The 12,042-nt window shown below is 44.8% G+C and overlaps 1 protein-coding gene and 1 long non-coding RNA gene across 50 annotated transcripts in view; one reads left to right on the top strand and one right to left on the bottom strand.

Moving 5' to 3' along the window:
- The window catches only part of Plekha5 (pleckstrin homology domain containing A5), a 169,662-nt gene that overhangs the window by 131,630 nt on the left and 25,990 nt on the right, over nucleotides 1-12,042 (top strand). For 25 of the 49 annotated variants that reach the window (XR_005503147.2, XR_592304.3, XR_001837479.3 and 22 more), the window contains 3 exons: nucleotides 6,219-6,299; nucleotides 11,164-11,199; nucleotides 11,695-11,757. Coding sequence is in view for 45 of the 49 variants with exons in the window: in XM_008763358.3 (XP_008761580.1) it covers nucleotides 6,219-6,299; nucleotides 11,164-11,199; nucleotides 11,695-11,757 (180 nt within the window). In the remaining 4 variants the exon portion in view is untranslated. Of the gene's footprint in view, nucleotides 1-6,151; nucleotides 6,300-11,163; nucleotides 11,200-11,694; nucleotides 11,758-12,042 lie in introns of those variants that run through there. The other 24 variants (XM_017592452.3, XM_063285542.1, XM_008763359.3 and 21 more) reach the window with 4 other exon arrangements.
- On the bottom strand, nucleotides 1,331-4,041 carry LOC134486859 (uncharacterized). Its single transcript, XR_010066304.1, has 2 exons — nucleotides 3,544-4,041; nucleotides 1,331-2,006 (listed from the first exon to the last, which is right to left on the bottom strand). It is a non-coding gene; the product is annotated as an uncharacterized LOC134486859 (long non-coding RNA).

Below are 12,042 nucleotides of genomic sequence, written 5' to 3' on the forward strand. Positions count from 1 at the left end.
TCATTCAGCTCAAACCTTTCCAGCTGTCTGTCTCGTCCTTGCCAGCAGCCTGTTAGAGCTGACCGGGTGTTCAGGACTCACAGACTGACTGACTCATCAGTTTTATAGAACCTGTTTGAGCTGACCAGGTCTGTTGCTTTTGCAGGCATTATTAGGTATCCAAGATTTACAGACTGACTCATCAGATTTATAGACCCACAAATTAGACAGCAGATCAGAGGAAGATGCCCTGGGTAAATTTCAAAGTCAAAGGCATGCCGGTGCTAGCTGACTCTCCCTCTCTGCTCCCCCTCTGTCTTCCCACTCACAAGCATTAAGTAAAGGCCATCTATGCAGAATCAAGGACCCCTCCTTTGGCCTTGTGTAGGTGCCACAGTCACCCACAGGAAAACCTCCATTCATTTAAATTCTGTTCATCTCTAAATATTCATGAACACTAGAACCAGAAGGTGTCCTGTGAGCTATTTCAGAGGTGAGTTCTTTTCTGTGCCACTAGCATGTTACAACAGACGAAACAAGCAGGACACTGGCACGTCACACACTCGGCTGAAGAGCGACTTCTGGTCCTCACAGCCTGAGTGCTAGAGTGTGGTTTCTCATCGCCACCTCTCAGGACAGGTGACACAAGTGACACTAAGTGGCTTTAAAACCACTTTAGCACTGGGTATGTGGTGTATGCCTTTAGTCCCAGCACTCAGGAGGCTCAAACTGACAGGATCGTGGGATCCTGTCCATATAGTGAATTGTGGCCTGCTGGACTAAAGACTTAGGCCCTGTCTCACGAAAGCAAAACATAAGTTACAGTAGCTGTGCACTTCTGTGGGAGGATTTCTGCTTTATTCTGCAGTACACGGTCACAGATTGTGTTTAAATAGCTATCAACTGCTTGAAGTCTGTATTTTTTATGACATTTTGTTTATTCTTTGAGCATTCCATATGTGTTTCTGTTGTATTTTAATCATGTCCACTCCCCCAGGTTCCCCACAACACTCCTCCCTCCCAGTTTCATGCCTTCTTTCCCATACTGCATTGGGTCCCAGCATTGGGTCAGTGTTGTCCCGGTCAGTGAGCTCATCTCATTTGGTTCTTTCTCCCTTTCCTTTGTGACTTTCCCGGCAGTGATGAAGAGCTCTTTCCCTTAATCTTCCTACCCACTTGTAGGTAGACAGGAATAGCAGGATAGCATGCCAGGAGAAGACACAGCAACCCATGAGAGTGCCAGGCAGCAGGGGCTGAGGTCAGAGATTCAGTGACTCCTACCCTGTTGGAGCGGTCCAAGTTGTAAAGAGGTCTTAGGTAGTTTAGGAGGAGGCAAGAAAGTCGATTTTCATATCATGATTCTTTTCTATTTTTATTTTGTGTGAGTTTCACCTGCATGTACATAGGCACACCTTGTGTCTGGTGCTCGAGAGGGCCCCAAAGAGCACATCATCATATCCCTTGGGTTTATAGATGGTTACAGGCTACATTGGGGGAGCTGGGAACCAAACCTGGGTCTTCTACAAGAGCCTTAAATGCTCTTAACCACTGAGCTATTTCTCCAGCCCCCCAACTTCTAAGAGTAAACTAAACTTTCTGTTCTATAACTGATCTATAATAGCATTTAGATTTTATAATACAGTCCCTGTTTATGAACTATGCTCTACAAGGGTAAGTGACTTTGAGTGACGTGTACAGCCCCATGATCGGGTGCTATAAACTGTCTTTCTCAGCGGGCTCCCTTTGTCCTCTCACGAAACGATGACAGGAAAATCCATGCAGATGAGAACTCAAGATTGCAGGCTCTGCCCTGGTGGAGTCTGCAGACTGCTGCTCCGTGTGGCCCTGAGCGGGTGCTGCTGTGGTCCTACTCCTGAGGAGATGGTGAAAGGGATCCTGGGAGCTTTCCCCATGGTAACTCAGCAGCTTCCTTCTGCGGAGCTCCCAGGCAGGCTCCACCCTAACAGTCAAGGGTCTGAAGTTTTCTTTTCTAGGCAGGAGGAGAAGCTTCAAGGCAGTATTTCCAACTGTTACAGAAGACAGGCATTTGATGGAGTAAATTAAGGAAATGAAGGTTTTTTTATTTTGAGAAGACAAATGTGTTTAATCTGATTTAACCCATACATAAGACATCAAAATATCAGTATCACATAATCTTTTTTATTAATCTCTCATACATTATACCGTGACTACAGTTTCCCTTCCCTTCCCCCCACCTCCCTTCTGCAGATCAACTCTGAAGGATGTTCCTTAACTCTTTTCCCAAACTGTTCTCCTCCTCCCCTTCCTCCTCCTCCTTTTCCTTCATTTGCTTGTTTTGAGTTTTATTTTTGATTCTTAAGACAGGGTTTCTCTGTGTAGCCCTCACTGCCCTGGAATTTGCACTGTAGACCAGGGTGGCCTCAAATTCCGAGATCCTCTAGCCCCTGTAACCTCTACCTGCTGAGTTCTGAGATTTAGAGGCATGCCCCACCATTGCCCAAACTAGTCTCATGGCCTAGAAAGTTGATACCTACAATAAATAATGCTAAAAATAAATAATCTTTTTTAAAAATATTTATTTATTTATTTATTTATTTATTTATTTATTTATTTATTATGTATACATCATACAGCTTTCTGTCTGCATGTGTGCCTGCAGGCCAGAAGATGACCCCAGATCCCATTACAGATGGTTGTGAGCCACCATGTGGTTGCTGGGAATTGAACTCAGGACCTTTGGAAGAGCAGTCAGTGCTCTTAACTGCTGAGCCATCTCTCCAGCCCCGTAAATAATCTTGTATCAATCTTTTTACTCCTTTAAAATCTTACTGCATTTATTGTGAGCGTGCATATGTGTGCATGCACAGACAGGAGAGAGTGAGTTTGTGAGGAGTCTGACTCAGTTCTCCCATCTCCCCGTGGGTCCTAGGCATCACACTCAGGTTGTCCAGCTTGTCCACAAGTGCCTTTAACTCGCTGAGCTGTCTCTCCATCCCTTTATGACCACTCTTCATTTTTCTTCTCTCCATCTCTTCTTTTTTTCCTCTTCTTTTGGTTGACACATGGTCTCATATAGCCACTTTTATAGGAGGGGTCCCCCCCCCCTCTCGTGTCTGTCTGTGTGCCTGTCCTTACTGCTCCTTCCCTCTCTCCTTCCCTTACCACCTCTCTCCCTCCTTTTCCCTCTCCCTCTTTCTCCCTTGGTTTCTCCGGAGCCCATGACAGATCCAAGTATGGATAGTATAAAGGGTATACTGTATACACTAGTGTATTCCGGGTCTCTCTCTCTCCCTCCCTCTCTCTCTCTCTCTCTCCCTCTCCCCCCCCCATAAAGCCTGCCTTCTGCTCAGTCCCCTGCTGATTTTCACCACAGAAGCAACCACCCTCCCGTATCTTTCTCAATAAATGTCCTGTGTGAGGTTGTGCAGTATGACCTTGATATTTCTTGGCTCCCTGTTGCCAGGATACCATTCTTTTCAGAGCTGCAACACCTCTGTGGAGGAAACCTTTCCCTTCCTAGCTGAAACACTCAGAGATACCACCAAAGTTCACTGGATGAGTCAGAGTTTTTTTGTTACTTACAGGAATACAGGTGAGGGGTTCCTTCCAGGAGCAGAGATGACTCTGCAGCTGCATCACCCCAGCTCACAAAATCTTGGAACCTGGAGCTCACTGCACAGCCTGTGGCAGCTCAGCAGGTTGTAGAGTGTCCTTTCCTGATGTCTCCACTGGCCTAAACCTCTTCCAGGCAGCTCAGTGTGTTTCTGTTTCATCCAAGCAGCTCAGAGGGCTTTTGCAACTTGGCTCCTCTGAAAGAGACTCGTCTTTTATTGCTTACACTGGCAGGGAAGGGTCTGGTGAATCTGGTCAGTTTACGGGACTTCCTCAAGCTGCTTTGAGTTGTTTCCTCTGTTTATAGAGCTTTCCCATAGGTTGGAAGGTTTTAGTCTGGGAGGAAACTGTTAGATTAACACTCTCCCTCCTTCCACCGTGCTTCCCCGACCCCTGTCTCCCCGCCTTCTCTCCCTTCCCCTTGCTGTCCTCCGTCTCCAGCATATTTGAGCTTGGAAGTTGAGGCCCAGACAGTTCTTGAATAGAATAGGACATCATAATGGCAGAATTCTAAGAAAACTAACTAGACATCAGGTTTATTAGAATTCTGGGTGTAGACTTAATACCCACTTGTCAGTCCTCTGGTCTCTTAACCTGGCCGGCCCAGTGCCTACATGACTGGAGTGATTGTGTCTGATTGGTCAGGTCCCTGTTGATACGTTTCACCGTGAAAGCTCCTTTCCTCACATTCTCTCAACTGTGAGTTCCTCTCCTCAGTTCTCTACCAGCTACTATGTCCTTTCATGTTCTGTCAGAAAGCAGAGCGTGTATGTAACCTTTCCTGATGTGAGCTTATTGGCAAGAAGTTTACCTTGGGAATTGATACCAAAGTGAGAGCAAAGAGTTACAGAGAATGACAACCACAGGTTCCCTAGGCCTCTCCATATTAAATTTTGACAAATGTACAGAAACTCAGGAAATTATTCACAGTTCACAGAAGAATTACCCAGGAGACCCTAGGAGTACCCCTAAGACTGGCTGCCAATGCTCTGAGGCTGTGTTTACATGCATAAGCACTGGGTGTGTTCTCACATGCAGGGTACATGAGCACCGGGTGTGTTCTCACATGCAGGGTACATGAGCCCTGGGTGTGATCTCACATGCAGGGTACCTGAGCACTGGGTGTGATCTCACATGCAGGGTACATGAGCACTAGGTGTGTTCTCACATGCAGGGTACGTGAGCACTGGGTGTGTTCTCACACCGGGTGCATAAGGCACGTGAGTGCCAGACACATCTCACACATAAGTGCCGGGTGTGTTCTCACATTGGAGCAGAAGAGGCTGAGTTGTGGAGAGGCAGAGTTGCTGTCTGGAGTTTTAGTAATGCCTTAGTTCTCCAGCATAGGCCCAGCAGTTCAAAAAGGTGGACTTTTCATCTCTAGCTCTCACGTCTAACAAAAACACTAAAAGCAAAAGGTAAATAGAATCCTCAGGACAGTGTGTCATTCTGACCCAGGGCTTTCTAGAGAGGCCTCCCCATGACTGGATCATTCTGTCTACTCAGAGAGCCTCCCCATGACTGGATCATTCTGTGTACTCAGAGAGCCTCGGGTTGCACAGGAGTTGCCTGGGAAGTGTGTGGAGAGGTTCCAGGGTACGGGGTGAGGGACTACTTCTCTACATAGACTTGGATTGAGAGATTAGATTCCCCTGTGCGTTGCACGGCTTTATCATCTATCCTAATAAAAGATGAGTAGTCAGTAATCAGCCAGCTGTGGAGACGAAAGCGAAGTCTGGCTGCAGTCAGTGAGGTTTCTATGAGCTCTAGTGGAGGAGAGTCAACGACATGGACAGCACACACCTTCAACCCTGGGGAATGAGAAACCCGTGTTTGCTACCATGTAGACGATAGAAACCACAAAGGACAATGATAAGCAGCAGACCTGTCAGCCGTTTCCTCTTGGTATAAGAACGCTTGTCTTTGGAATGCTTTACCTAACTGCAAAGCCCGCTGCACGAAACTCTGCCTTCCTGAAAGCAATCATGAAGGGGTGTCGTGCTCTCCGCCTACCACGGGCGGAGCTAAGGAGGCTTACTGAGTCCCTGCTCGAAATGTTTTATTTCCAGTGTCCATGGACGTTTTATATGTGCCACTATACTATGAGAAAATACAAGGGTTATGAAAATGTCAAGACCAATTTTAATAAGATGTTATCTAAGTGATAAAGATGTTGGGTATTATGAAATTTTAGTATCTGTATAGAACTTAACTATTTTCTGACTTCCTTATAAAGAATTGTGATTCATTTTGGTCTTATTACGGAATGAAATTAAACAAGTACTATTTTTCTCCTTCTGAACTCACAGACTGCCCCCCTCTGGAAAGCTTAGGTTCTCTTGTATTTTAATGTGTTATCTTCTGACATCTGTAAAGTAGCTGTTAGTTGGATCTGTTAATTCAGGTAAAGCCTGCTGTAGCACAGTACGGTCAGTAAGGTTTGTTTATAACCTTTGGTGTGTTTTATAGCTTTAGAGACTGGCTTGGAATTGGTGGTGTACGTTAAGTCTGCAGCCGTGGGGTAAAATGTAAGCACTGTACTGTTAGGAAGATACTAAAGTAGAGGATATATTTACAGTGTCGTCTTTCAAACTACCTGTGCTGTAAACTGATGTTTGCTGTATGCTCCTCCTGATTTGAAATAGATGAAAGAAAATGAACCTATTATCACCATGGTTCACACCATGATTGAGAACTCGGCGCTAAGACCACAACTGTACCAACAAGTAAGGTCTTGGACTCTGAATGACACCACATTGTCATCTGCAAACCCTCAGTGACAGCTTTGTCTCTCCTCAGATTTCCCATAGCATCAGTGTTTTTACCTTGTGTGTGTGTGTTTGTTTGTTTGTTTGTTTGTTTGTTTGGGAAACCACGCTTCATTCATGCTCCAAGCTGCTGTGCTACCCTTAGCATGGCTTCGCTGAACAGTGGCCCTTGAATATTAAGTGTGCCATCCTAAAGCTTTTGTGTACATCATGTGGTTAATAGATACTTGGAGGTCTGCAGTACACTTAGCCAGAGTTACTAGGTTTCCTCTGAAGGTATTATAAATGGATTTCAGGGAGAAGGATTTATAAAGTTTTCCTTTTAAGCACAGCCCTCCAAATCTCTCCTCCTCCAGGGTTAGTACATTCCGTTTCTGTGGGAGGTGATTCTGAGGTTTTGTGTCGATGGAGTAGAACCTCGCCAAATTGTAACATAGCAGGACTGGCTGTGGTTCTCCTGTGTTAGCTATTGTTCCTATGTGTCTATCGGGGTACTGCCCATACCCTATTTCTTTAACTCACAATGTATCGGGGAGTAGTAGGCTTTGATTTAGGAACCTTGGTAACCTGCAGATCTGCAAAAGAAGTCCACGTTTCTCTCCATTGCTTCCAGTTATTATTTCTCCATGGTCTGAATGTCCCCGGCTCTGTGTTCAACAGCATCAGCTGCTTCCACCCGAGCGCCCTCCAGTTCTCTGGGCAGCGGCCTGTTAGAACACTGTAAAGCCTGTCGAGGAGGAAAGCATTAACTCACATGAAAAATGAATGTAGATCCTGCTGCAAATGTGAGAAGCACCAAATACAGGGAAGCCACGAGCGAGCCTGCTGGGCTGGAGAGGTCCAGGGGCTGCCAACAGAGAACATCAAAACACTGAATATTTAAAGTTAAACAGCTTTACTTTAAGAAAATGGAAGTGGTATCTTACCTTTGTGTACATGTACACGTGTGTGCACATAACCCTGTGTAGCACATGTGTAGAAGTCTGAGGACAACTTGTTAGAAGGGTTCCCTTTTTCCTCAATGCTCAGGAGTCCAGCATCCAGCTGTAGTGCACGCATCAGCCACCAAGCCCGGCTGCAACCACCTTAATTTGTATGTTCTCTTAGGGAGCCTCCTGGAAACCCACCTGGACAATAGGTTCTCTCCGAATTGACTGAGTGAAAACATCTAAAGTTTAATAGTAAACAAGTATGAAGTTTTTATTTTATTATTCTATGTGCTTGTACCACACATGTACCTGGTGCCTGAGGAAGCCCAAAGAGGGCATTGAATCCCCTGGAGTAGGTGGAGTCGAGTCCCAGTCCTCTGGAAGAATAGCCAGGGCTCTTGCTGAACTGGCTCTCTAGTCCCTGCAGTCAAGGGTTTTTAGAATCTCCTGAATTTGTGTATTATTCTGCTGACTGACAATATTTATATACCACACTCCTTCTACTACAGGCTTTATAACAAGGTGACTGCTAGTGAAGTCTCTTACCTAATGGACAGTTCTGAACGATGCATGCCAGCCAATCACTGTAGACCTATAAGCATGGTTTGCTTGGGTAGTTAGTTGGTGGTTTTATGAGAATTTTTCTTTTCCTTTTTACCCTTCTCTGTTAGGTCTCACTATGTAGCCCATACTGGCCAAAAATTCACTGGGTAGCCATGCTACCCTGGTCTTAGGTGCCTCCATTCCCCTGCCTCCTCCATGCTGGGATTAAAGATTTAGCCCATACCTGGCTGGCTGTTGTACCTCAGGCTGTCCAGGAACTCAGTCAAGGCAACCCTGAACTTCTGATCCTCCTGCCTCAACTCCAGCAGTGCGAACTTTTGTTTGAGCTGAGGCCTTCATGGACACTAGGTAAGCACTCTACCAACCCCAGCTGACTTTTTTTTTTTTTTTTTAAAGCTCACTGGATAATACATTATCCAGAAGTAATGCCAAAGCCAGGCATGTGTCACACCTGTAATCCCAGGTTCCTGGGTAGGTAAAGTAGAAGGTTTGGTTTGAATTGAAGGCCAGCTTGGGCTGCAAAATAAGATTATCACCAGGGGGGATGGGCGGAAGAAGAGAAAAAGCCAAAGAGATGACTCAGTGGTCAAGAGTGCATACTGCTCTTGAAGAGGACTGAGTTTGGCTGCCTGAATGTCCTTTTCTGGCACCTGTGCGTGTGCACACACACACACACAATTTAAATTTTTTTCCTATTAAGGCAAAATTGTTTTGAGGTATACATACATATATATGTATGTACATTTAAGAAAGACAAAATGCAAGGAATTCTAAAGGTTGGGTTTTATTATGTTTTTGTATGATTGGTTTTGTTATTGTTGTTTGCTCACTTTAGTATTGGGTTTTGTTTGTTGGAAAGGGTTGGTTTGGTTTTGGGGGGTTTTGTTTTGTATTTGTGTTTTTGGACAGGATCTCACCATGCACCGTGTAGCTCTGGCTTGCCTAGAATTCACTATATAGACCAGGCTGGCCTTAAAGATCCACCTCTCTCTGCCTCCTGACTACTAGGATTAAAGACATCTCTACCGTGCCCAGCACTAAAAATTGAATATTAATAAAAATAATTTTATCTGTCATTAATGCCAAGCCGGTTTTAGTGAGAGAGTCAAATGAACATTAGAAGGCTAGAACTTAGCACTTAGCAGCTCTCCTGGACTCTGGGTTCCATCCCCAGCACAACAGAATGGAGAGGAGAGGAGAAAATGAGACCAGGAGACAACAGAGAGGCTTGGCTGCAGCCCTGGAAGCAACAGGACAACTGGCTGGATGAATGATAAAGGTCTTGCCACCAAGCCTACTGCCTGGGCTGGACCCCTGGGCCCCACGTGGTAGGAGAAAGGCTGTCTTTGAGAGTGTACCCACACACATAAACACAAAAGGGAGACTGGGGGGCATGGTTTTTTAGGAGAGTATAATACTATTCTCGTTTAATACATACTATTACAGTTCCAGCACTTGGGACGGAGAGACAGGAGTGTGGGCAGTTCAGAGTCATCGTTGGCTGCACAGAAACAAGTTTGAGTCCACTCCAGTCTTGATAAGACAGTGTCTCAAAAAAGGTGTGGGCATGCTGGAGAGCTAGCTCGGTGGTTAAGAGTACTTGTGGCTCTTCAGAGGACAAAATTTCAGTTGCCAGCATCCTCATAGGGTGGCTTCCAAGTCCCTGTGTATAGCAACAACTCCTGGGAATTCAACTCTTCTGGACTCCTTAGGCACCTGGTGTGTACACCGCACATTCACATAAACTAAAATAAAATACTTGTTAAATGTCCAGTGGTGTAGTAACTACAGATATCCCATAAATTTGATGTATTTGCCTCACTATAAAGACATCACTCAAAAGCTGGAACAGCTAGGTATGCTGACACATGCCTGTCACGTCAGCACTGGGGAGGAGAGGTGTAAGTTTTAGGCCAGCCAGGGCTATATCACAAGGTCCTCTCAAAGGGTTATTGACATTCAGCGGACACTTTTGATGCTATGGCAACTGGTATGAAAATGAGTTTTAAATGGCTAAATAAAAACAGCACAGCGGGGTCCCAAAACAGTCACCACCAACCCCTTCTAGTAGAGCAGTGGTCTCTTCCTTGATCCTTGGGCACACAGTGGGGCTCCTGTTTTTAACCCAGACACTGCCCTGCTAGCAGCATGCACATGCCATGGTCTAGTAAAGCTGCCTCAAATTTAACTTTAAATATGAAGCAAAATGTACTAGAACATCTCAATCGCACAAGGCCTTACGCCTTTCATTCCTTGTAAGTGCAAAACTGAATTTGGGCCTTTCCCAGTTTGTGTCACAGAAAGAAGCATTTTAAACCCACTCTCCGCCCCCTCCCAGGCAAGGGTGGACATGCTTCTTTGCATCAGGTGCTCTGCTCTGGAATGACACGACGTTCATGAGGACACTATTGGCTGGTCCTTACTACAACAGCAGATGAGTTCTTTTACCATCAAATTCATTTTTCATGTACTATTCATTTCTGTAAAACCTCAAGGTTTAATGGTCATTCTGCATACCTTAAGCAGTCACGGTTCACTTGCATGACATATGAGAAGCAAAGTCATAAGATGAATGTGTAATTCCAGGATTTACTTGTATGTTTGAAATGCTTGAGTTTGTAACCTGCTCTGCACGTTTCTAGATCCACTTAGCGTGCTCGGCTGTTTGTTTTACAGCTGTAACAGTCAAGCTCTGTCTTTACAGAGGGGACACTTAACAAGCACATCCTTATGGATTTGTACGTGTGTGTAGATAAAGTTTAGCTCCCCAAACTCGATCATTTGGGGAGTATCTATTCTCCTGAACTGACAGTGAGGGAAGTGTTCCCGTTCAGTAAGCATACAGTCAGCTCCAGCTCGATCTTCCTAATACGTTTTTGTTGCTGTCTAGCAGTCAATGTAAAACCAAAAGACAAGGGAGAGAGGGAAGTGAGGCCGGCAGAGGCTGTGTTGTGCTCTGGGTATGACTGACTGAGATGGCTGTGGAACTCTTGGTAAGCACAGTCAGAAATGAGGGCTCATGTGACTGAAAGACAGGAGAACGTTAAAAGAGGTTTCACCATGAAAGAATGATCCCTTCCAAGGCTGGGGGTGTCATGTGCTTCTCTGTGAGAGCTTGATGCTAATGCAGGAGGCTTTGGGTTCAGTCCCCAGCACTCCAGAATAATAATCAGTGTTCCCAGTATCATACACAGGCGGTCAGTCGACAATACAAACCTCTTTTGCAATTTTTTTTATTCATAACTTAAAGCAGAGGCTTTCGGTTTTATGAGGTTTCAAATGATTTCCTCGTTGCAATTAAACCTGCCCTTTTCCTCATTATCTTTTAGTTCTTAAGACAGAAGAACAAGATAAGTCTCTATTGTGTATGTGTGTTTATATTACATATATATGTACATGCTGTGTCCTAGGTCCCGTTAATGCGGTTGTGCTAAGATGTGTTGGCTTGAGTGCACACACTGCAAGCGTGTGTGCACTGTGACAGACGCTTCCCCTGGATATGCTGATGCAAACATTTGACTCAGTGCAGCTGCTATGGTTGTGTTTGTCCATTTTCCATCCAAATAATGTTTGTCTTTACAGGGGAAAATGGAAGGTGCTGTGTTAATTTTGTTTGGCAGTTTAGTATTTGAGAAGCTTGCCTTGGCATCATTCTCATGTATCTTGTGTAATGTATTACTGCTAAATGTTTATTTACTTTTGTGACGGTTTGTGCTTGAGTTAAATTTCTAGAAGTATAAAAATTATTAAAATCATGCTTGGCATACCGCCATTTTGACAGAAATTTAAAGTATTCACTGTAGACTGGATATATTACTTAATAAGTTTCTGAAATTGCTTTATGGCATTTGTTCTTATAGCTCTCACAAGATGAGTGTAGAGGCACATTATACAAATACAGACCTGAGGAAGTAGATATCGATGTAAGTATTCCTGCCCCCAGAACTCACTTGTAGACCAGGCTGGCTTTGAACTCCTGTCTCTGGCTCTCAAGTACTAGAATTAAAGGCATGCACAACTATTACTAAGAATTAAAAAAAATAAAATAAAGCCAGGAATCATGTTGGCACATTCCTGCAATCCCAGCAAAGCTAAGGCATAGGATCTGAGGACGTCCCAGGCCAGCCTAAGCTTCGGAGGCAGCCTTGTCTCTGGTGAACAACGCTTTACCCTGGGGCTATAGTTTGGAGGTAGGGCATTTGCTTAGC

Source organism: Rattus norvegicus, chromosome 4 (genome assembly GCF_036323735.1).
Source record: "Rattus norvegicus strain BN/NHsdMcwi chromosome 4, GRCr8, whole genome shotgun sequence".
In the NCBI taxonomy this organism is placed as follows: Eukaryota; Metazoa; Chordata; class Mammalia; order Rodentia; family Muridae; genus Rattus; species Rattus norvegicus.